The sequence below is a fragment of the Brassica napus genome, chromosome C9, assembly GCF_020379485.1.
Source record: "Brassica napus cultivar Da-Ae chromosome C9, Da-Ae, whole genome shotgun sequence".
Taxonomy (NCBI): Eukaryota; Viridiplantae; Streptophyta; class Magnoliopsida; order Brassicales; family Brassicaceae; genus Brassica; species Brassica napus.
This window is the reverse complement of record NC_063452.1, coordinates 62,854,067-62,878,525: the sequence shown is the minus strand read 5'-3', so window position 1 is coordinate 62,878,525 and position 24,459 is coordinate 62,854,067. Positions and strand designations below refer to the sequence as shown.

The window sequence follows — 24,459 nt, the reverse complement described above, 5'->3', positions numbered from 1 at the left end:
GGTGGCTGGCCGGGAAGCTAACTCATTAGACCATCTCCAATGGAGTATCTAAGAGGTATCTATGTCATGGTTCTATCTCATTATATGCTGAAAATTAAATTAAAAAGAGTAAAAATAGATAGATGTGGTTTTAAAAATAGAACTTTTGGGAACCATATCTAAGTTGCAACGTGTCAATTTCTCATTTGTTAGTGTTTTAAAAAAAAAAAACCCACAAGGCCACAACGCTTCCTCATTCCAATCCTTCGCTTCGTTTCAATTCGGAACCCTAATTGGTGAATTACCAAGGATGGAGTTTGATGGAGAAGACGGTAGAGGAAGGAGATGGATTGAACATGAAGAAGGAAGAGAGCGGTAACGAGAAGAGCGACGGTGGAGAACGGTGGAGGCAAGAGAAGGGATCGGGAGAACTCACGACTTCCACCGGTAAAACTATATGAGCTCCGGCTACTTTGATTCTTGCTCCGACGGCTCTTCCGGTCTTCCATTCAGGCTCATGCCAGCACCAGAGGACTGAGGACCATCACCACCAAACTCGATGAACAAAATCCACGGACAATTGGAGCTCCGACAGTGGAGATTAAAAACTTTTGTCCTTTGTTCCAGCCATCTTTGATCTGCTTGCATGTACAGAGAGGTATGTATTTCGATTGATATATGTTGTTTCTTGTTTAAACTTTCGCTTCTGTTTTTTTGATTAAAAATGGTTTCTTGGGTTTTGTTTTTGTATATTCTCATCTCTTGGAGACTTGTTTATATGTTTTCCTCATACTTTTTAAAGATTGTTTTTTTCTTTCAAAGGTTTATTTTAAGGATTTTTCTCAATTACTGTTCTGATGTTTGTGTGTCTGATTTATCTCACCAATATTTGCAGGTGAACTTTTCGTATCATGAAGCCAGAGAACAGAACCTAACTAACAAAGATGGTCTCGTCCATTACTAATCTTGAAAGAGATCCCAAACAGGTAACTTCAGTTCTCTTTTGAAATTGGTTGTTAGATGTTAACTAGGGCAGCTTGTTCAGTCTACATCAAATTTACTTAAGTGATCAATGTTTGGTATAGTCTTTTAGTTTATAGTTTCACGGTTTATAGTTTATCATGGTTGGACAGATGATTTTATTTTGAGATATAGTTTGGTTGAACGATACATTGGTCGTAGTTATGAATATATTCATCTGACTTCTGGATATATTTATATAACATTTGTTACCTGTTTGAGTTCAATTTGTGGTACCAGAAGACCCCACCTCTGTTCTCAAAGCTTGGTGGCAGTCTTATTCAAAGTGGCCTTACCCTACTTTGATGTTTGACTATGTGTTGAAAACAGGGGATGATGAACAACGGATGGTGTATACTCAAGAAGAATCTAGTTAAGCTAATGGAGAAAGGATGTAATTGACATGAGAATTGTATTCATGTTACTTTAGCTTTGTGTTCAGTTGTCTTTTGAATTGTAATTTTGTTTATGATTTCTCAATCTATGTTATATGTTTTTATGTCAAGTTAATTTAAATTTTATGTAATTTATGTCAAATTAATTTAAATTTTATGTAATTCAATAATTATAAGTTTTTTTAATTATAGAATGTGATGCAAGTAATCTATTACTACAAGTTTTCAAATTTTTGAAAATTTTTAATTGGTTCTATCATTGGCGGGGTTAAAACTAAACAAGTATCTAAAATTTTTAATTTGATTATTTTTAATTAAAAATGATTTAGAACTCTAAGACCATATCTATTCTTGGAGATGGTCTTATGGACTTATCTTTTTATTTTGGAGAAAATAAGGCAAAGACAGACACCTCACCTATAATTAGTATTTAATTGCTTTTAAATCATAAAGATTACCTTATTATAATATAAGATATTTGACCATAAAATCATACTGGTCTTAAATTAATATGTATTTTTGCGAAAATGGTAATTAATTAATGGAAGATAACAACGTATCCATCCAGACCGATCCTCCGGGCCATGTCTTTAGAATGACACATGCATAACTAGATAAGCTATGATGTCATCGTTATATTAGTTTAAGAATCACGATGTGTCACTCCCTTTATGCATGTAGTTATAGAAAATATTAATATTTTGTAGCATACTAGCAAGTAGCAACCTGAACAAAGCTTTCCATTAATTCTCATTTCCAGACCAATGATAGCCTAACATATGTATTCTATTCTTTAAATAATAATGTTAATTAGTACTCCCTCTGAATTTAAATATAAGATGTTTAAGGTTTTACACACATATTAAGAAACAATAAATACAATATTTTAGTTGTTACTTTTTGATTATATCAATAAAGTTTCACCACTCATAATTTTATTTTTTAATTTATATTTAAATTTTAAAAATAAATGCATTAATTATATCTCAAAACATCATACATTTGTATACAAGATAAAAATATAGAACATCTTACATTCGTATCCGGAGGAAGTATAATAATACACGAATGAAATGTGTCTATCTACCAGATAGTGATATCAATGTTTCTTGTGTCAATTGTACAATATTATGGATGTAGAAATTTTGACCTCTTCTCGACTTAACAACAATAGTATATATTTGGAACTTGGAAGGTTGTTTTATATGCTACCAACCAAGATCAAATCCATCGGCATGAAAAGCATGTGATTTTGTTATACTACTTTTACCCTCCATCGTTTATATATTATAACTAAATGATAATCTGTGCGCATGCGCATGATGATTTTATAATAATATTTGTTTATTAAATGGTTTTAACATTTTGCAACACAACAATCTTTATCGATTATAAAATGATAAATATAAATGTTGGTCTCTTAAATATATCATTGTTGTTGAATAGTTAACGTATTACATCTCATTTTAATTATTTTTAAGACTTCATATGCACAAAAAAAAAATTAAGTTTTACGGCTGACACAAATCACCGAAACTAAATAGGTAACGTCGATTGTATAATGACGAAAGGGGATTAGGTTTTCTGCTCTCGATTTGTTTACTATTGACTCTCTATAAGTGATTTCATTTTCTACCTCTATAGAATTGTGCTTTCGTTCTCGTCTTTGTTTCATTGATATGACTTAAGTTTAATTTTTTGTAACTTGTTTTATGAATTCGGTAAATTACATAAATGTCAATTAAAAAAAAGACATATGTAAAAATAAGTTTCACTCCATATACATATTTAAGAATCAAAATTTTGAAAAAAATCACTGGCAAACTATATTAGCATGTTAGTGTTCAAATTTAATATATCAAGTTGTTATAGAATATAAGTGCAGACTCGAAATATAAATGTTTGTCTAGTGTCCAGTATATATTCACCAGCTCGGTCTAAAAATCATCTAATTAAAACAACAAAACAAATTACTTATTTCACCAGTTCGGGTAATATGTGAATCCAAACGGGTAATATCCGAATCCAAATGGATATCCGAAGATAATCAAACATAAGTATAATTAACCTTATGTTTCTAGTTTATTTCTCTTATTTGATTCAAAATATTTATATTAATGATGCTTAGACCATGATTAACCCCAGTCTCTTAACTGGAGTTCTTAGCTTCGGCTAAGAGACGGTTCTTAGCTTTTTTTTTTTAGATTTTAACTAAGAAAAGCTAAGAACCGTCTCTTAAATAAGAGATATAAGAGCCGTTTTTTAGCCGAAAAGTGTAAAAAAAATAAAAAATATCAAATCATGAGTTAAAAACCCCGACTAAGAGACTGAGGTTAATCATGCTTTTATTGCTCAAAATTATATAATATACATATAATTATTGACAAAATCATTTGCTACTCACTTAAAATACATATCAAGCTCTTGTTTCTTGTTTTAACAAAAGTTACATCTAAAATTTTAAAACAACAACTAAATTAGTGTCTTTCTATTTTTAAAGTCTTATCTCCAAACCTATTAATAGTTTAATCTTTTAAAAATTAGAAAATCAGTTAAGTTTGAATATATTTTAAATACAAAAAAAAAACAATGAATAATTTATTTATTCTTTCTTAAAAATTTAAATATCCAAATCCGACCCAAAATATCTGAACCCGAACATAAAATATCTGAATTCGACTCGAAGTGTAGAAATACTCTAACGGGTTCTATACCTTTATACTGAAATATCCGATACGAACTCAAACGTGTGTCCGAACGCCCACTCCTATGATATATGATAATTTGTATCTTGCTTGAACAAAAAAAAAAGTTAAACCATTGATCACAAAATTTTCAATGTGAGACTTTTACCATTTTTAGTAATTTATAGTCGTTTTCAAAATTCAAAATATAACATATAAGAAAAAATCTAGTTTTTTTATTATATGCTTAATGTGATTATTTAATTTCTTTTAATAGCATAAAATTAAACAAAAAAATGAGAGGTTAGAATTTTTTTTATTAAATATGTATTATTAATCATTATTGTCATATATATTAACCATATTATGTAATTCTGTACCTTTTATTTAAGGAAAGAAAAAATATTCTTTTGTACACTATTAATTAATCTATTAATTAATTTGATAGTTAGCCAATAAAAAGCATATTATATGTTTATATAGACCAATTTATTTTTCTAATAATTCTAAGAATTATTTTCGTGATGATACGTGGCTACGAAAACATGTTGGAATGCTCGATGATTAATATATAAGGGATTCTACTATTATTATTCCTAATCACTTTTGCTTATACCCACTTTTGTTTGTAGTGCTTTATAATTAATTTGATAGTTAACCCAATAAAAAGCATATTATATGTTTATATAGACCAATTTATTTTTCTAATAATTCTAAGAATTATTTTCGTGATGATACGTGGCTACGCAAACATGTTGGAATGCTCCCTGATTAATATATAAGGGATTCTACTATTATTATTCCTAATCACTTTTGCTTATACCCACTTTTGTTTGTAGTGCTTTATAATTAATTTGATAGTTAGCCCAATAAAAAGCATATTATATGTTTATATAGACCAATTTATTTTTCTAATAATTCTAAGAATTATTTTCGTGATGATACGTAACTACGAAAACATGTTGGAATACTCCATGATTAATATATAAGGGATTCTACTATTATTATTCCTAATCACTTTTGCTTATACCCACTTTTGTTTGTAGTGCTTTATAACAGCCGATGGCGGCATCTGACTATACAAATTTATAAGGAAAACTATTTTCCACAAACAACTGAAGAATATTAAAAATACTGTAGAACTTTTAAAATAATTTTGTTTTCTCATTTTGCTGACACGCATAAAGCCTCCAAGAGGATAAGAAACACAAAAACAAACATAATAGTACCCGCCAAGTTTGAAAGTAGAAGTCAAAAACTAAAGTTATAGCTATTTCTCTTCGTTTTCTTATTGAGATTTGATGCGTCCATTCAGAAGCCAATCATCATGGTGTCTTCATCGGTGAAAGCAAATGGGTACGAACAAACACACAAGCAAGGAGAGCAACAGAACAAGGATCCCTAGATACATTACACATACTTCTCTAATCAAACTGCAATGATTTCCTCAGCCAGTGGGTCTCTCGGTTCACGCTGCAGGAAGAGTATCATAACCACCCAGTATAATGCCACGACAATGAACAACCGCTGACGACGTGAGCCGTTGTCGAGAGACTTGAAACCATTTGTAGGCAGAGAGTTCACCGAACTTTTGTTTTTAAAATGTGAATGTTCAAGTCCAAGTTTGAAATTCAGCCCAAGCCCATATCATAAGTGGGTTTCAAGACTAAAACGACACGCGGGCTTCTTTTACTTGTCGTTTTTATAAATTCCCCTTCTTGATATCGAAACGTCACGCGTTTTCTTTAGCCTACGGTAAACATAAACGCATTGTTGTTTAAGTAATTCAACCGACACAAAGTTCTCATGCTTATACATAAAACGTCAAGCATTCTTCAACTCTCTTCTCTAGAAAGGCTTCAGAGCTCTGTGGAAGAGGAAGCAAAAGTCGATTCCTCACAATCTCAGATGAGCTCCGATCGCTGCGTGAAACCCTAATTCCCCAGGCGTCTCGTCTCGTCTTCCCCCGATAACCTCATCGGGAAGTTGTTTTTCACCGTTGAATATGGACGGTAACAAAGACGACGCGTTGAAATGCCTCAAAATCGGCAAGGACGCGATGGGAGCTGGGGATCGATCTCGCGCCTTGAAGTTCCTCGAGAAAGCTCGTCGCCTCGATCCGTCTCTCCCGATCGACGATCTCCTCTCGGATCTGAACAATCAATCGCCGTCGCCTGGATCCACCGCGCCTAAGCCGTCTCTTCGCCAACGCGGATCTTCCTCCTCCTCCTCCTCCTCCTCCTCCTCCTCCTCCTCCTCCTCCTCCTCCTCCTCCGCGTCTTTCACTGAAGAGCAACGAGCGATCGTGAGGGAGATCAAATCCAAGAAGGACTACTACGAGATTCTCGGATTGGCGAAAACCTCCTCAGTCGAAGACATGAGGAAAGCGTATCGCAAACTCTCTTTAAAAGTCCACCCCGATAAGAACAAAGCTCCCGGATCAGAAGAAGCGTTCAAGTCCGTCTCCAAGGCGTTCCAGTGCTTATCCAACGACGACGCTAGGAGAAAGTACGACGTCAGCGGCTCCGACGAGCCTTCTTACCAAACGCGCAGGTCCGCGAGGAGAACACACCACAGCGGATTCAACGGCTTCTACGACGACGAGTTCGACGCCGACGAGATCTTCAGAAGCTTCTTCGGCGGAGGAGGGATGGCACCCGCCGCGACTCAGTTCCGATCTTTCAACTTCGGGGGAGGTAACAGAGCGGCTACTAATCAAGGCTCGGATACTACAGGGTTCAATCCACGTGTCCTCCTCCAGTTGCTACCTGTGGTGTTCATACTGCTGCTCAACTTTATGCCGTCTCCTCAGCCGATATACTCGCTCTCTCCTTCGTACCAGTACGAGCACAAGTTCACCACGCATAGAGGGGTTAATTACTTTGTGAGGTCGGCTAAGTTCGAGCAGGAGTATCCTATAAACAGCCTCGAGAGGCAGAGGGTTGAGGCGCAGGTGGAGAGAGATTACTTGACTATACTGGGGCAGAATTGTAGGTACGAGCTTCAGAGACAGCAGTGGGGGTATGTTCGCGAGACGCCTCATTGTGATATGATGAGGAGGTTTGATTCAGCTGCTGCTGCTGCGTAAACACAATCCGAGTTAAGAAACTTGTGTGTTGGATTCATGCTGAGGTATGTAGATGTTACTTACTAACGTCTTGAGTATTTTGTTGATGCCTCTTAAGGTGAGTTTGATTTCCAAAGTCGCAACCTTTTCATATACGTTGATTACTGTTTCTTGGTGTTTATTATGAAACATTATTATTATGTGTGTATTTGGAATAAGACTTATTTTTGCTCTGCCTTGCATTTCCTATGTGTAAGGTAGCAAAAAAAGAAAAAAAAAATTACATTAAACGTTTCCAATTGAATCTTGTAGAAAAAGTGAAATTTTATGAACCCCATTTTGTAGAGTTGAAGTTGTCTATTTGATAGTATATAATAGTTTCTTTTCAAGCGACAAAGAATAGGAAACCAATTAGGAACTGATGTATGATAACAGCGAAGATCTTGATCATAAGCCATTTGCTTGATGAAGTTCGAATGAGATGCTGCGTGCTCCCTCTACATTAACTAATGATTAATCCATATTGTCATCGATTCTGTTCCACAAACCCCACAGGTGTTAAGTGGTAACTGAGTGTTCCTTGAACCTCATGAATATGGTCAGGTGGTGAGTAAAGAACCTGATAGCTATTTCTCCCTGTTGAGTGACCATCGTAGCTTGATGCGTTAATATTCAACTGAGCTCTGTTATTGTTGCTTCCACACTGTGAAGCGCAACAGCTCGATTTTGGCTATAGTTCTATTGGGACCCTTTGCTGTAACATGGACATCTCCATTTGGTGCAATGGTGCGACCTTTCTAACACAATCAAGAGTTGATCAGGTATGGAAAATTAGGACATACACATGAGCTGGCTACCTGAAGGAAGACAAAACCTATTTTAGATGAGAGCAACTGTTAGATGATAGTTTTGAACAAAACTGGATAGGAACAAAAACCGGTTTTCATGAGCCTTCATCTTCTGCGGGAAGACGCGACATTTCTCAATCGGACACTCTAGTGTGGGACAATAGGCAGTAGATACAAAATTACAAATCGATAGGAAGTTGACAAAATCTACAAAATCCAACCTCTGCTCTCTTAGTTAGAACATCGCGAAATCGATTGAACGTTTTGTTGGCAACTCTTGTTGAACCGTGTCCTGTTTTAATATGTGGCAATCGACGAAAGGTGTGGACCGTGTGGTGGTTAAGAAACGTGAGAGATTACTCGAACAAACTTGGGCCCAAAACGCAAGATCATGAGAATACACGTACGCAAGAAGTTTACAGTTATAACTAGGCCTGGGCGTTCGGGTCGGGTTCGGGCCGGTTCTTTTCGGATTCGGGTCTTTTCGGGTCCTAAATATTTAGACCCAATAGGTACTTAGAAATTTTCGGTTCGGATTCGGGTCGGTTCTTCTCGGGTCCGGGTCTATAATTAAAATACCCATAAAATACCTGTAATTTTTCGGGTCCATATCGGGTTCGGGTCGGGTTCGGGTATTTAGGATCTGAAAAGGACATGATATACCCAATTCCATCAACTTTAGTTGAATATTTGTCATATATATCTAAAATTTTACAAAACAACTTAAATGAAACTATTAATAATTAAAATAAAACATTTTAAAACTCTAAATTTTACATTTTAAAGCTTTATATTACTTTAAAAATGTTAAAAAATAATAACAAATATTGTTAACAAAAAATATTTCAACTAAATCATAAAATAATATATGTAAAATAGAAAAAACATCATAGTTTTAGATATACATGTTTTTAAGTCGGGTACAAATCGGTTCTTATCGGGTCTATTCGGGTCGGTTTTTTTCGGATTCGGATCTATTCGGGTCGGTTCCTTTTCGGTTCCGGTTTTTTCGGTAAAAAAAAATTTAGACCCAAAAGGTACTTGTAAATTTTCGGTCCAGTTCCGGGTCGGGTATTTTTGGGTCGGTTCCGGTTCGGGTCTTCGGGTCCAGGTTAAAATGCCCAGGCCTAGTGATAACAAAACCCTATTCCTCTGAATTCGTATCTTGCTATAAGTTAAAAAAGCTCAATTAATTCGTTAAGTATCTAATTAAGGTGATCCTCACGAGATAGTGTTTTGGGGTTTGGAACGTTAAACTCATAAACGTATATGCTCTTCATTTTCATTGCTCAAAGTCTTCACCATAAAACGTAGATGCTGATAATTACCTACGTACGTGTTAATGAAAATAATAGATGAATCGAATTAAGATTATTGAAATTCTGATAAAGTAACTACTGTGATCAGTTGAGTCGGTGACATTTTGAACAACATATGGTAACTGGTAAGCTCTTCTCCACGAGAAATTTTTTATTACATCCTGGAAAGTAATAAACTAGTAATGAATCACCGTTCTTTATCATGTACATTTATATATGCACCATTTAACGATAATGTTTCAATAAAAAAAATGTTCCTATGACGTTGATATACCCAATTTGAATTCATATAGCAATTGTAAATGCCAAAACTAATATAGCAGTTTCGATCTTAAATATTCGAATTACAAAACAATATTATAGCATGAATAACTATAGAGATTTAAAGAAAAATATGAGATTACAAAGTTGTAAATAAGAGAATGGAATTAAAGTTTTGGGAGTTATGTTGGATGGATCGGCGACAAACGTGGAAGCAGGAGATCAAAAAGGAACCTTCCCAAGCTTCGTAAAGAGTAGGGGGGTCTCTGTCTCTATTCCTTTCCCTACATTTTCAAGCGTGCCATAATTTCATGGCCTTGTTTCCTGAGTTCTCATTTTATTTTCTTGATTGCCACCAACATGAAATCCAAATTACTTAAGATTGCCGTTTAGTATTTATTTTCTTATATTATAAGATTTGGTGGTTTAGAAACTCTTCAAAGAAATTATAGAGAAAGGACATTGACCTAGGAGTTAGAGATAAAACACCCATTGCCAAGAACTAGTAGCCAAGTTTATGTCGTATGGAGCTTTATTTCTTCATAAACTTATATAATCTTGATTATAAAAAGATACATTTGTTTACTACTAATTGATTAATCTATATAATAAAGTTTTGGTGCATGGAACATCATTGGGAATTGCATGTAAGTGGGCATTACAATGTGAGACCACCTTCCACTTTTTTGACTAGGATAAGAACACACTCTCTAACTTTCCGTCTAGTATACATACCATATCATATGCATATAAACTATACCGCTAATTACACAAAAGCAAAGAAACATACTCACGTTTCTTTAAACTGGTATGAATATATAGCACAATATAACATATCATATCTATATTTATGTATTTATATGTTTAGTTATACTCATGTACAATAGGTTTTGGAAATGGTAAAAGATATATACTTTATTTGTAACACCCAAAAACCAGCCCAATTAAAAATTTAAGGGCTAATGGGGTTCTCTACAGCCCAACTAGAAAATCCTAGGGTTTTCCCCTTTCTTCCCCTTATAAAAGCAAGCCTCCACTTCTTTTTCTCTCATCAGAAATCTAGAAGCGAAGCCCTGCAGTGATTCCCCGGAGATCAGAAACCCTAGCCGTCGACTCTCTCTCTCTCTCCCCGCGCCGCCTCTCTCCTCCTTCTCTCTCTTCGCCGCATCTCTCCTCTCTCTCTCTCTCTTCGCCGCGCCTCCTTCTCTCTCTCTCGGCCGCATCTCTCCCTCCTTGCCGTGAACAGCCGCGAATGGTGGTGGTGGCCGCGTGGTGTCATAGACCTCAGATCCCGTTTCTCTTACCCTCTATTCTCAGATCCAGATCCAGATCTAGGCTAAGGTGAGGTGTTCTACCCAGATCTCTTTCATGCTCTTTTATATTGTTGAATGGGTTGCTAGGATTGATTAGATCCTGTTTGTTGTTAGGATGATAGATCATATTGCATCAGGACTCTCATACTGAATAAGAACTTTACACGAACGGGTTTAATGATGATTGATGATTGACTGATTGTTTGACTGGTTGAAGATTTGTGGTTTGTGATTGAGAGCTAGGATGGTTAGAAAGAAATGAACGTAGGATCATAAGAGAAATTTTAACCGGTCTGGTTAGATGAATGATAGGATATCTATGAACGTTTGTTAAATGGATTGAGTGTGACACCGAGAACGGGTGGCGTCTAAAAAGGAAAATAAGAAAGAGTCTAAGGGTTTAAGGAAAAAGGAAATAAAAGAAAAAAGGAAAAGTTAAATGATTGAAATACGAACCACCGAGGAACTGGTGGGGAGTATGAGAAATGAATAGAAATGGAATACGAACCACCGAGGGACTGGTGGGGAGTATGGGAAAACGCGGCGGCCGTAGCGTTCAAAAACGGCAGGTTAAGAATAGAGGCGCCGGTAAGATTGAGTCACGCCGAGTCTTGGCGGGAAGGGGCCGTAATACACTGCAAAGGGTATAGACTACATCCAAGGGAACCGGATGCCGAGTGTACCAGGGCAGACGGCTCCACAGGAACGCAGCAAGAAAAGGGGAGGGTTGGTCCGCTTGAGCTGTGTAGGTCCTAGAGTTCTAGGATGACTGGAGTCTTAAATAATAAACCGAATTGGGTGAATTGAGTGATGACTGAGTTCATTGCATTGCTTGTTTTTTCGTGAAATGAAACCTTAATAGCTAGTTAAGAAATGGGTGTAGTGACTAGTCGGTTCTCGTTTCTCATTGAGCAGTATAAAAGCTCATGGGGGAGACTGGTCTAGAATCGCTTCACTGAGTATTCATACTCACCCCTCTTTTTCCCTCTTCCTTTTTGCAGAACTATAAGTGAAAATGTCAATGGTAAGAAAGGAAACGCACCTGAAACTCATGGGACCAGAAACGGGACACACGGAGATGTCGGGAAAGTAGACATGTGTGTCCAAAACCCCGCGCCCAGGAACCCCAGTTGGAAATGGGGAAGGGGCGGGTGTTTCAATTGGTATCAGAGCCAGGTTAAGGTCCCTTAATACTAACTTAAGGGATCAGCGTTTCCGATATTGCCCATTTCCCTTATGGTTCTGATAGACTGTCATAGCTAACGTTGAAGGAAAATTCGAACAGCTCAGAGTCTCCGGTCAAGATCAGGTCAACAAAAAGTCCTCGTACCGTAGTGTAGTGGAGTTTCAGAGATTCAGGAATGGGTAACAAGGAGTTGCAAGGCAAGTATACAGAGGGATTAGTCGCCTAGCAAGGCAAGTTAAGGGGGAATGGAAAGTCGGACCTACGAGCGGAAGGAAACGTCTTGCCGGCGACACCGCCCCACACCGGGCCGGAAAGGCCGGGGGGGGGGGGGAAGAGATGCGGATGCAAGGCCGAGGCGTGCGCAGCTTCACGGAGGAATTAAACTCTGCAAAGAAATGGACTCCTGGCATTCCGATATAACAGTCAAACTCGTTTCCACAAAAAAAAAAAAAAAATATATATATATATATATGGGTGCGGGTCCCACCACCATGGCGTGGGCCCGCCGATGAGGAAGAGGCGAGCCAGGGCGGCCAAGGGACTACCGGCGAGACAGTAGGAGAAAGCCGATTTCAGACTGTGAGAACTAAGCTAAGGATCATCTTGGGGTAAAAAGGATGATGGAGGATCATCTTGGGGGTAAAAAGGATGACAGAGAGTTATCTTGGAGCAGAATGCGAAATGCTAATAAGGATATGGGATCTTCATAGGGTAAAAAGGGACGATAAGAACCACACCGTGGATGAGATTTCATGGAATGCTGAAGCAGCACTAGTTTTGAGAAATGATTGAAAAACTGCCCTCTCTGCACGACTACTATTACATTCTGATCAGGTCTTTGTTTTTACGCTGCAGGATGTCTTCGCCAGTGCATCACGAGCTCGGAGAAAGACGCATGCGCTATGGACCAAAAGGGATAAGGGCGTACGCCCGCAAGCCCTACTGTGACGCTTGGGGTGACATGGTACCTGCACTCTTCCCAGACGAAGAGGAAATGGAGTTCGCGGAGCAGCCGAACGCCCCCATCCAGGAGACGACCGTGAGGCGTCGGGTTTTGATGCCCCATTTTCAGCGTGCAGCCGAGTACAGGCGATTGTACCAGGGTCAGAGGACTTTCCAGTTTGCACCTGAAGTTGACATGACACTGCCCACAAGAGGCCGAGGGCGCCCAAGGAGGACGGAGTCGACCAGGGAAGGTTTTGGACCGATTCGGATGGAGGACAGTGTACCAACAAGGAAACGCGGACGCCCAAGGAAGATTTCGAGCATTGATGCAGAGAGTCTGAGGAGCATAACCGGAGTATGTCGGTGTGGAACACTGATGCAGGCCAGGCAAGGACCGCGCTCAATCCGGGAATACACAGAGGAATTCCTGGAGTCAGCCAAAAGATGCAAGCCCAAGTCAGCGGAGGATTGGTGCCGGTGGTATAAGGCAGGACTCCGCGAGGAGATTCGGGGCAAGCTGATTGATGTGTTGGAACCGTGGGAATTCGCCTTGGTGAACCGGATGGTCGGTCAAGCGATGAAGGCTGAACGGACACTTACTCGTCGGGTCGTCGCCATCTCGAGCTCTGAGGAAGACGTAGAAGTGGAAGAGGACCCTTCGGAGGACTCAGAGTGGGAGGAGGAGCCGGCGTCGTCGACCGGGAGTGGCCGCGCGGCTGGTTCTAAGCCGGAAGGGGAGCAGAAGTCTCCAGTTCGAAGTGGCTAATTGTGATTCCTGAGTCAGCTAGTAGGAGTAGGACACAGTTTTTTTTTTTCTTCCTTTCATAATGGTTTTAGCTATTCATTTCTTGTTATAAGGATATTCGCGGATTTTGGCGATACCTTGGGATCTAATTATTTGTTGTAGTCCTACTCCATTTCATTTATTAAATTCATTGTTGGTTTTAAATGATCTTGAGCAAGTAGGACGCCTTTTCGTGCTTCCCTTGATTGTGTTTGGAAACTCACCTTAGTTTTGGGATGTTAAGTTCGAACTGAAGATTTGGAATTCGGGACGAATTCCGAATAAGAGGGGGAGACTTGTAACACCCCAAAACCAGCCCAATTAAAAATTTAAGGGCTAATGGGGTTCTCTACAGCCCAACTAGAAAACCCTAGGGTTTTCCCCTTTCTTCCCCTTATAAAAGCAAGCCTCCACTTCTTTTTCTCTCATCAGAAATCTAGAAGCGAAGCCCTGCAGTGATTCCCCAGAGATCAGAAACCCTAGCCGTCGACTCTCTCTCTCTCTCCCCGCGCCGCCTCTCTCCTCCTTCTCTCTCTTCGCCGCGTCTCTCCTCTCTCTCTCTCTCTTCGCCGCACCTCCTTCTCTCTCTCTCAGCCGCATCTCTCCCTCCTTGCCGTGAACAGCCGCGAATGGTGGTGGTGGCCGCGTGGTGTCATAGACCTCAGATCTCGTTTCTCTTACCCTCTATTCTCAGATCCAGATCCAGATCTAGGCTAAGGTGAGGTGTTCTACCCAGATCTCTTTCATGCTCTTTTATATTGTTGAATGGGTTGCTAGGATTGATTAGATCATGTTTGTTGTTAGGATGATAGATCATATTTTGCATCAGGACTCTCATACTGAATAAGAACTTTACACGAACGGGTTTAATGATGATTGATGATTGACTGACCGTTTGACTGGTTGAAGATCTGTGGTTTGTGATTGAGAGCTAGGATGGTTAGAAAGAAATGAACGTAGGATCATAAGAGAAATGTTAACCGGTCTGGTTAGATGAATGATAGGATATCTATGAATGTTTGTTAAATGGATTGAGTGTGACACCGAGAACGGGTGGCGTCTAAAAAGGAAAGTAAGAAAGAGTCTAAGGGTTTAAGGAAAAAGGAAATAAAAGAAAAAAGGAAAAGTTAAATGATTGAAATACGAACCACCGAGGAACTGGTGGGGAGTATGAGAAATGAATAGAAATGGAATACGAACCACCGAGGGACTGGTGGGGAGTATGGGAAAACGCGGCGGCCGTAGCGTTCAAAAACGGCAGGTTAAGAATAGAGGCGCCGGTAAGATTGAGTCACGCCGAGTCTTGGCGGGAAGGGGCCGTAATACACTGCAAAGGGTATAGACTACATCCAAGGGAACCGGATGCCGAGTGTACCAGGGCAGGCGGCTCCACAGGAACGCAGCAAGAAAAGGGGAGGGTTGGTACGCTTGAGCTGTGTAGGTCCTAGAGTTCTAGGATGACTGGAGTCTTAAATAATAAACCGAATTGGGTGAATTGAGTGATGACTGAGTTCATTGCATTGCTTGTTTTTCGTGAAATGAAACCTTAATAGCTAGTTAAGAAATGGGTGTAGTGACTAGTCGGTTCTCGTTTCTCATTGAGCAGTATAAAAGCTCATGGGGGAGACTGGTCTAGAATCGCTTCACTGAGTATTCATACTCACCCCTCTTTTTCCCTCTTCCTTTTTGCAGAACTATAAGTGGAAATGTCAATGGTAAGAAAGGAAACGCACCTGAAACTCATAGGACCAGAAACGGGACACACGGAGATGTCGGGAAAGTAGACATGTGTGTCCTAAACCCCGCGCCCAGGAACCCCGGTTGGAAATGGGGAAGGGGCGGGTGTTTCATTATTGTTTTGGAAATGGCATAATGTGCAAGTTAGATTTGAAAAAAAAAAAACCAACAAGAAGTATGAAAATTAATTGTTATCTAGTAGCTAGTTTATGGATGAATCCAACTGAAAAACGCCAATGTATGCTTTGACTTTGAGGCCAAGTCGATCTTTTAAGTTTGCAATTGAATTTCAAAAACGTGATACAATATAACGTTAATTTGTACGTATTAATATGTTGTGTAGCAGATAGACTCTTGTTTATAAAAACAATGTTTGGTTTTATTCGAATTGTCATTTTACTCTTTGCATCTTTAGTCTCCGCTTAGCGTCTCGTGCATGTCTTCCTCAAAATCATCACCACTAATATACCTCACGTACACTCACAGAGACATACATATATTTGTCTATGCCAAAGGCCTAAAACACATCTTAAATCAAATTTTCTTAAGTTACTCCACCTGTCATTCTGATTGATACGTACATGTATATATATAGAATTTGATCTAACATATGATAGAAGTTTATCTGAAGTACATAAAATATTACAAATATGAGAACAAGGTATATCATCCAAACCTAAACAATTATCTAATAAGACTAATACACATAACATTCTATCAATATAGATACTTATAATTCTATAATACAAACACCTAACCTAACTTGGATGTTTATGCATATAATTAAGGACTTGAGTAGTGTACTTTTATAGACAGGCTGCGTTATTAATTTCGATTTATATTTTAAAAAGGGTTCCATTCAGCTTTATAATCTCGCCACTACCGACCAGATTACTTTATCAAGTGTCACAGCTTTTGTGGAAAATTTTCCGTTAATCACTACAAGAAAAATGGTTTTTTTTAGCGGCCGAAAAACGCTATCTAAAGATTTTTTAGCGGTTTTACAAGCGCTGTATCATCGCCCATCATAATAAATCAGTCATTTTAGATAGCGGTTTTTGGCACCGTTATGTTATTGTGATAAACTATAACATTTTTTTATGTGCAATTAAAAATTCTTAAATAGCATTTTCTTTTTGTTATTGTTCAAATTAAAATTAATTTATTTAAATAGTTATTTATTTTAAAATTATTATTTTAAAATTATTAATTTTAAATTATTTATTTTCCGTTAATTATCTCAAAATAAAACATAATAAGTTGTTTTTATTAAACAATAAAAATTACATTCGATATAAAATAATAATCGGTTTACACTAAACCAAATTTTGTAAAAATTAAACCTAATCTTAATTAGACCTAATTCAAGACCTAATCTTCTTGGGCCTGCCTCCTCACCAGCTTCTCCGTCTCCTCTTCGCCGCAAGCCCCATGACCACCACCTCTTATCTCTTCTCCATCACCTCGTAGCCGCAAACCCAATGACCACCACTGCGTAGATGTTCCCCCCCCCCTTGCTTCTCGGAATCCGGTCAACCTGACGGAGCAGACATGATTCGGTGAAAACTAACAGTCTCCGTGCGTCGGGTGGGCCTTGAGCGATGGTTCCCTACGAAAGATCCAGCGTCTTGGTGTCTCGTCGGTCGATGGTGGTTGCCTCCGTTCGAGGACGATGGGGTTCTAGGGTTTGTCTCTGACGGCGTTGATTCTTCTCATGAACCGGAGCTGTGGAAGGCGTGTTCTTCCTCAAACTTTGAGCGGCGACTCTGCAAAGCGAGATACAGAGGTTAGGGTTTCGGGAACCGACGTGCTTTCGATTTCCGGTGATTTGAGGCCGCGGAACTATCCGGTGGTGGCGAAATCTCTGAGGATTCTCTTGACAGAGCTTGGCTGGTCTTGGACGCCCCGGTTCGGTGAAGTCACGAATGTGATTTGCAGGTGACTGGTGGTGGTGAGAGAAGACGGTGGCGAATGGGAGAGATGGTGGACATTACGCCATGGATGAACGCGATGTGCAGAGAGAGAAGAAAGATGTATTTTGTTTTGTTTAGATGAAGTGAGATTGTGATCAAAAAAAAAAAAAAGATGAAGTGAGATAGAGAGAAAAGCGTACATAGTAAGATAGATGAGAAATAATACATTGATTCTTAGCCATTGATTTATGTAATCCAGTGGCCAAAAATAGTGATCCGTGATTTCAAAGAATCAACCAATAAGAAAGGAGCACCAAGATAATGAGTTTTGGCCTTTAGATCATAAACTAATCAATGGCCCAAGAAAAACAACACAACCTTTATTTTATCTATAGTTGTTTTAGAAATTGTTTGAACTTAAAAAATTAGATAACATATTTAACATTTCAAATATAAACTTGCGGATTTGAATTTTGTGGTTATATTGAAGAGGAAAACTGATTTGTTAGTTTTGTGTTTATGATAAAACAAATAGAATTTGAATTTTAAGGTTTTAAGGTTTTAAGTGTATTGGGTTTGTTTAGGGTTTAAGAGTTTAAGGTTTGAGTTGAATTCTGTGAATACACATATAATAAATGTATTTTGGTTTTAACGTGTATGTTTTTAGGATTGAAAATTTAAAACTATTAGATATGAAGTTTACGATTTTAGATTTAAAGATCATGTATGATATAGAGTTTGGATTTAGTGTATATAGGGTTTGGTGTTTAATTTGAAAATGTTTAAGTTTATAATTTTATATTTAAGATTTGAAGTTTAAGTTATAAAACATTATAAAGACTATTAGTGTATTAGAATTTAAGATTTGTTTTTAGAGTTTAGGGATTTAAAAAGGTAAACATAGCGTTTTTAATTATGTGCTATTAAAAATATGCTATCATAACGTTTTAAAATATACAAACGCTATCTAAAATTATGAGGTATGTCAACCATAGCAGAAAGGTAAAAAACGCTATCCTCTACTGCTATCAAAACCCTTTTTTCTTGTAGTGAATTCATCAGCTTTTCAGTATATTGATCACTAATATTATAAAAAATATTAGATTGATTTTTGCGGCTAATTTTAGACGATCGGACTACAATAACTGATCACACGCTAGTATATTAAGAAACTTTATTCAACCACTGGACATGTCTACAAGAAAGTAATCAACAACCAAACCGGTATAATTACGTATATGCATATGCATACGTAGCACAGAACCCTAGCTAAGTATGATGAAGAAAACGATTAAATCTCAGAAAAACCACTCTCTTCCAAATCCCAAAAAGGGCATGCATTTCGTAATAAACAACGCACTGATTCTGTTTTATTTCTTCTACCTCTATCCTACACAACACTAATTAAACGACACAAAACTCAAAACACAGACACAATTATTTAATTATTCTCTCCTTGATATTCCTTTATGATTATCATAATAACCAAAAATAAATATTCTACAAAAATAAAAAAGAAACACCTTCTAATCATGTCTATATATTCAAACCCTCGTACATCCACATCACTAAGTCCATCTTAAAACACCTAATCACATTACTAAAAACATATTCAAACCAAACACTAAGAACTCTTTTCTTGGAGCTACTAGATCTAATGTCGTCAGGAGAATTCTCCATTAAAGCTAGAGGGTTAGGTAATAACAACAACGGAGGTGGAGGAACAGGGACAAAGTGTGGAAGATGGAATCCAACGGTGGAGCAAGTTAAGCTTCTGACGGATCTGTTCAAGGCGGGGCTACGAACACCGAGCACCGATCAGATTCAGAAGATCTCTATGGAACTGAGTTTCTACGGTAAGATCGAAAGCAAGAACGTGTTCTATTGGTTCCAAAACCATAAAGCTAGGGAAAGACAAAAGCGCCGTAAAATCTCCACCGTCGACTTTGATCATCGTCAAGACACAAACCTCTCTATTCCTCATCGAGACAACATACGTCATCATCAACAACCACCTAAAGGTCAATAAAGAGATCTATTTACATATTTTTATTGTATTTATCACATGTTACATAATACATATTATATACAACGTGAACGTATACAGTACTAAAATGTGTGTTTTCTATCATTGTTTTAGATACTTTTGAAGCGTGTGAAAAAGAGGAGAAGGTGATAGAGACGTTGCAACTCTTCCCGTTATCGAACGTGGAAAGAGCGAGAGAAAATACTACTGCTGCGAGACACAACGAATACATACGAGAGCAGGTCAATACGACGGTGTTTTCCACATACTCATCGTGTGGAGCTGAGATGGAACATCCGCCGTTGGATCTTCGTTTGAGCTTTTTATGAATGGGTTTTATATCAACGGTTCTTGAGGATGCGAAGAAATGAAGACATGACACCCAATATGCGGAGTTATAATGTTAAGAACCCGATCAGGCGATGTGGTAGAATTAGCATCACTGTCATAATGAATAAAATATCAAAATTATAGGGAAGTTAATGGAGGTTGGTGTGTAGGACTTTAAGAGCATGTAGTTAGATTACGTACGAGCCCTAACTACCATGCGATTGGGATGAGGAAACTTGTACTTGTAACAACATAAACCCTAATTATAGTCGTAGTTTGAGTTCATCCATTAATTATTGTTGTTTTAAAATTAATTATTGTTGTTTGTTGTTACATGATTTTTCTTGATCTATTACACATCGCTCATTGCCATGTTCAGTGGTCTTCCCTTAATGAGTCTTTTAATTAGGTTGGGGTACGCTTTCAGACTAATCTACTTTGTATCAATAAATGTGTTCTTTCCGGAACCGATCAAATCAGCCAATATAGCACATTAAAAAAAAACATCAGCCAAACGATTGTACTGTTTGTTATATTTTTCAGGATTTGTTAATTGCATTCAACATCAGTATCTGCTGTCTTTCCTGGTGTAATTGAAGAGAAGATGTAGACAAAACTTACTAAATTCAATTCAAACCCTGCGAAGGAACTCAGAAATCACTTCCCCTTCATTGAAAACAACATAAAAAGGAGTGTTCTAAGGCCAATAGACAGAAAGTGAATGTAGCATATCTACTGTTCACTATCAACCATAGGCGTTCCTCGAGCAAGGCTCGATGGAATTGAGGTTCGCTGTAATTGACATGTCTTATGTTGGACTTTTCAACTTACCTAGCGGAAGAAAAGGGGTTCCTCCTAACTCTTTTCGACGAGTCCGAGTATTCATATTCTAATTAACCGGCTACCTTCGCTCGGAGCAGCATTTCCAATCCTTTTATACGATCCGATCTTGGTATGCCTTTTCCGTGGTTTCGGCTTATTTTGTTGAGGTGATAAAGATAAGATAATTACTAGTTGCCAACCGATCTTATCACATGCAAATAAGGTATGCAAGAGAGAATGCTATAACATATGGTTTACAAAAAAAAAACTATATTGCAAATTTGAAATAGGTTGAAAATATCTTTGCGGTGCTCCTGGTTCTCAATAAAAAAAGTGGGCTTTTAACAAAAACTTTGATTATTTCATTCGATTAATGGGCTTTCGCAATATCAAGCCCAATCCAGAAAAGAAATAAAAGGACAAGCAATTAGCTCAGAGGGGTTTTCCTGGAGAAGAAGCAAACTCTGAAGCTCCGTCGTGAATTAAAAACCAGATCGGAACTTCACTATTCATCAGTGAGGTTACTAGTAAGCAATGGATGTGATAAAGACGCAGCAGATATCAGCAAGAACCATCGAGAAAGTGGTCGTTCACCCACTCGTCTTGCTTAGCATCGTCGACCATTACAACCGCGTCGCTAAGGACTCGCGCAAGCGCGTCGTCGGCGTACTCCTCGGCAGCAGCTCTCGTGGTGTCGTTGACGTCACCAACAGCTACGCAGGTGCGCCTTCCTTCTCCCTATTCTCAGATCTCAGATTCTGTTGATATCTTTGATTCGTAATTGGATAGTTCTAGCGAGATCAATAGATAGTAGCAATTTAGGTTTTTTTGTAATTGTTTAGTAAAGTTCAACTCTTTGTGACTGATTTTGTTGGAGATGCTTATCTCTGGACACTGTAACTAGCAAGTGTTTTTAAAACCTGGACCCATGGTTGAATAGCCGGGTTGGGTCTAATAAATGTTCGATCATGAACCGGGTGGGCACGTAGCCACCTGATTAGATCTTTGAGTTATTAAACTGATAAAAACTATTAAAACTATCGAAAATCTATAAACCATCCATATAAACATAAAACTAGTTTATATTTATAATATTTTATGTTTTAAATTTATTTCTAATTTAATTATGTATCATATTTGCTAACATTACTTTTAAATTTATATATTAAACTTGAATCAGATTTGATCCGGTCGAACCGTATTGAACCGTAACCCAAAAATTATCCTGGTCCGGTTTAAAAACACTGTAGCAATTGATTTGATGTTTGGCTTATTGATTTTGTAGTGCCATTCGAGGAGGATGACAGAGACCCGAGTATCTGGTTTCTTGATCACAACTACCATGAGTCAATGTTCCACATGTTCAAGAGAATCAATGGTACTTCTTCTCTGAAAGCTCAAGGTTGATATGTAGAAACAATGCTTTTGACAGAAAGTTATTTGCTTTTCAGCCAAGGAGCATGTCATAGGTTGGTACAGCACAGGTCCTAAGCTCCGTGAGAATGACTTGGACGTTCATGCTTTGTTCAGTGGGTTAGTTTCCATCTTAATCATTCAGATTTGATGGCGATCTTATATTCTGTTGACATGGGAGATGTATTTAGGGTAGACTGGTTGGTTTAGTTATGGCAGAAAGCTGTTTTAATCTTTTTGTTGCTGCTGTTTCATTTTCAACTAAGAAGCTTTATTTTGCTTCTGGCGATGCAGTTATGTTCCAAATCCAGTGCTGGTCATCATTGATGTACAGCCTAAAGAACTTGGAATCCCCACAAAAGCTTACTATGCAGTGGAGGAGGTCAAGGAGGTAAGATACATACGCTCTCTAATCATTTTTTCATTTTGTACAGTTTTATCCGTATATGATCTAATTAGATTAACTGAAAATACTTCATTGTCTTTTCAGAATGCTACTCAGAAAAGCCAGAAAGTCTTTGTTCACGTGTCTACAGAAATCGCTGCTCATGAAGTCGAGGAAATTGGTATGTCCCTAAGGTTTACAAGTCTTAACGTATTACGTATAAAAAGTCTGTCTTATGTGATTGCATTGGAGTAAAGGTCTTCTGACATGTACCTATCGTTCTTTAACAGGCGTGGAACACTTACTCAGGGATGTAAAAGACACAACTATCAGTACCCTGGCGACTGAGGTTTTTGTCTACTTTAAATTTTCGTTATCATCCCTTTAAATGTCATTGTCTTCTGAAATCATGACGGGTGCCTTGGTGCTTGGGGGATTTGTATCGATGTTCTTGCAGAGTTTTTATTATATGAACATAATAGTTACTCCTCAAGGAATGAAATAATATGGATCTTATTTTGCTGCAGGTCACTGCTAAACTTACTGCTTTGAAGGGGCTGGACGCACGTCTTAGGGAGATCAGGAGCTACCTTGACCTTGTAATTGAAGGAAAGCTCCCTCTAAATCATGAGATTTTGTACCATCTGCAGGTTGGAACTTGCATAGTTTTCTTTATATGTTCTGATTCTACAATTCATGGGTCTAAACTTCTTGACATTTTCCAAATCTCTGTGGTCTTTGCTCTTTGCAAATTTATAGCCACTCTGTCTGCTATTGTGGATTTTATCTAATCATTCTCCTTCAAATCTGCAGGATGTTTTCAACTTGCTTCCAAACCTGAATGTGAACGAGTTGGTCAAGGCCTTCTCAGGTGAGCTTCTTCCTTCACTTGTTATTTATTTTTGTGCTGCTTTCTTGAAGCATTGGATCCCATTAGTCTTACTGGAATTATTATGTGCAGTGAAAACAAATGACATGATGCTCGTTATCTATCTATCGTCCCTCATCCGGAGTGTAATTGCGCTTCACAACTTGATCAACAACAAGGTTAGATTGTAACTCTTTCTTATGTTCTCAGTACAGCACACAATAATGTGTAGAACAAAGTTTTGGTCTTTGCATTTCTGTTTGTGAACGTATTCTTGGGATGATATGTTTCAGTTGCTGAACAAGGAACATGAAAAAGCAGAGGACTCAAAGCCGGTGGCCATACCCATCTCCAGCTAAACGGCGTTGATCAAATGTGATTTTACTTAGTCATCATTGTCCCCAGCGATGAAGGCGGCTATTGTGTGGTGTGTCTTCAAGAAGAACAAGTCGGGTGGTTCGAACGAGACTGTTTCAGGGTGTTAAGAGTTTCTCAGTTGTTCTGATTCAAAATGTGTCAAAGAGTCTTTTTCTTTATTTATCTTTCAAGTTGTTTAGGGCTTGGCCCTGTTACTGAGAGGGTTCAAGATGATACAAAGTTTCAACGTTAATGTGTCGAAATTTCCAACAAAAGGGTCATTATTAATCCTATAATGAATGATACTATTTATTAGGATAATTTGACACAGCATATGTTTTCAGCTCGCTCTTCGAATATATGAAAATATTGTTTTAACGTACTTCAAATATATGAAAATATTGTTTTAACGTATAGTTGCATTTTTCACTAACATATAATAAATGTCAAAAAAGTTTTGTAACTTTTGTTGTCTCCGTTTCTATCGCTAATCCACTAATTTAGTGAGTATTATGAAGTTTTACTAAATTAATTGACAAAAAATTAAAAAGATTTCCATGTACCATAAAAGAGAGTTTAATAAACATTAATACAAATTTAAAATGTGTTTAGAAATATTAAAACAACACTAAAGATCATAGGCTTAAGTATATAGAACATATACCGAAAAACTCAATAATTTCGTAGGAGTTAACAGATAGATTTTGAGAAAAATTCAAAAAAAATGAAAATACTCTTTTAATGCATAGTTGCAGCATCTTTCACTAACATATGATGAATGTCAAAGAGGTTTGGAACTTTTATAGT

The 24,459-nt window shown here is 37.7% G+C and overlaps 3 protein-coding genes and 1 long non-coding RNA gene across 4 annotated transcripts; all 4 read left to right on the top strand.

Moving 5' to 3' along the window:
* Nucleotides 1-21: 21 nt before the first annotated feature.
* LOC106399837 lies at nucleotides 22-2,137 on the top strand. Its single transcript, XR_001280169.3, has 3 exons — nucleotides 22-637; nucleotides 875-965; nucleotides 1,330-2,137. It is a non-coding gene; the product is annotated as an uncharacterized LOC106399837 (long non-coding RNA).
* Nucleotides 2,138-5,894: 3,757 nt separating this feature from the next.
* Nucleotides 5,895-7,444, top strand: LOC106396907 (chaperone protein dnaJ 49-like). Its single transcript, XM_013837414.3, has one exon. The coding sequence runs from the start codon at nucleotides 6,084-6,086 to the stop codon at nucleotides 7,164-7,166; it is 1,083 nt and encodes a 360-aa protein (XP_013692868.2). The 5' UTR covers nucleotides 5,895-6,083; the 3' UTR covers nucleotides 7,167-7,444.
* Nucleotides 7,445-16,763: 9,319 nt separating this feature from the next.
* Nucleotides 16,764-20,884, top strand: LOC106432204 (WUSCHEL-related homeobox 7-like). The gene is made up of 2 exons (XM_013873053.3): nucleotides 16,764-19,472; nucleotides 19,592-20,884. The coding sequence occupies exons 1-2, from the start codon at nucleotides 19,109-19,111 to the stop codon at nucleotides 19,804-19,806; spliced, it is 579 nt and encodes a 192-aa protein (XP_013728507.2). The 5' UTR covers nucleotides 16,764-19,108; the 3' UTR covers nucleotides 19,807-20,884.
* A 154-nt stretch (nucleotides 20,885-21,038) lies between these two features.
* LOC106432226 (26S proteasome non-ATPase regulatory subunit 7 homolog A) lies at nucleotides 21,039-23,973 on the top strand. The gene is made up of 10 exons (XM_013873074.3): nucleotides 21,039-21,350; nucleotides 21,915-22,007; nucleotides 22,081-22,162; nucleotides 22,337-22,433; nucleotides 22,533-22,608; nucleotides 22,718-22,776; nucleotides 22,955-23,077; nucleotides 23,241-23,298; nucleotides 23,389-23,474; nucleotides 23,589-23,973. Exons 1-10 carry the CDS (start codon nucleotides 21,164-21,166, stop codon nucleotides 23,652-23,654), a joined length of 927 nt encoding a protein of 308 aa, XP_013728528.1. The 5' UTR covers nucleotides 21,039-21,163; the 3' UTR covers nucleotides 23,655-23,973.
* Nucleotides 23,974-24,459: the final 486 nt, after the last annotated feature.

Excerpts from the sequence above, each read along its gene's own strand:
- LOC106396907 (XM_013837414.3), top strand. The coding sequence starts at position 6,084 with ATGGACGGTAACAAAGACGACGCGTTGAAATGCCTCAAAATCGGCAAG.
- LOC106432204 (XM_013873053.3), top strand. The coding sequence starts at position 19,109 with ATGTCGTCAGGAGAATTCTCCATTAAAGCTAGAGGGTTAGGTAATAAC. Across the intron at positions 19,473-19,591 it reads TCATCAACAACCACCTAAAG|ATACTTTTGAAGCGTGTGAA; the intron begins GTCAATAAAGAG and ends TCATTGTTTTAG.
- LOC106432226 (XM_013873074.3), top strand. The coding sequence starts at position 21,164 with ATGGATGTGATAAAGACGCAGCAGATATCAGCAAGAACCATCGAGAAA. Across the intron at positions 22,163-22,336 it reads GTTCATGCTTTGTTCAGTGG|TTATGTTCCAAATCCAGTGC; the intron begins GTTAGTTTCCAT and ends CTGGCGATGCAG. Across the intron at positions 23,475-23,588 it reads ACAACTTGATCAACAACAAG|TTGCTGAACAAGGAACATGA; the intron begins GTTAGATTGTAA and ends GATATGTTTCAG.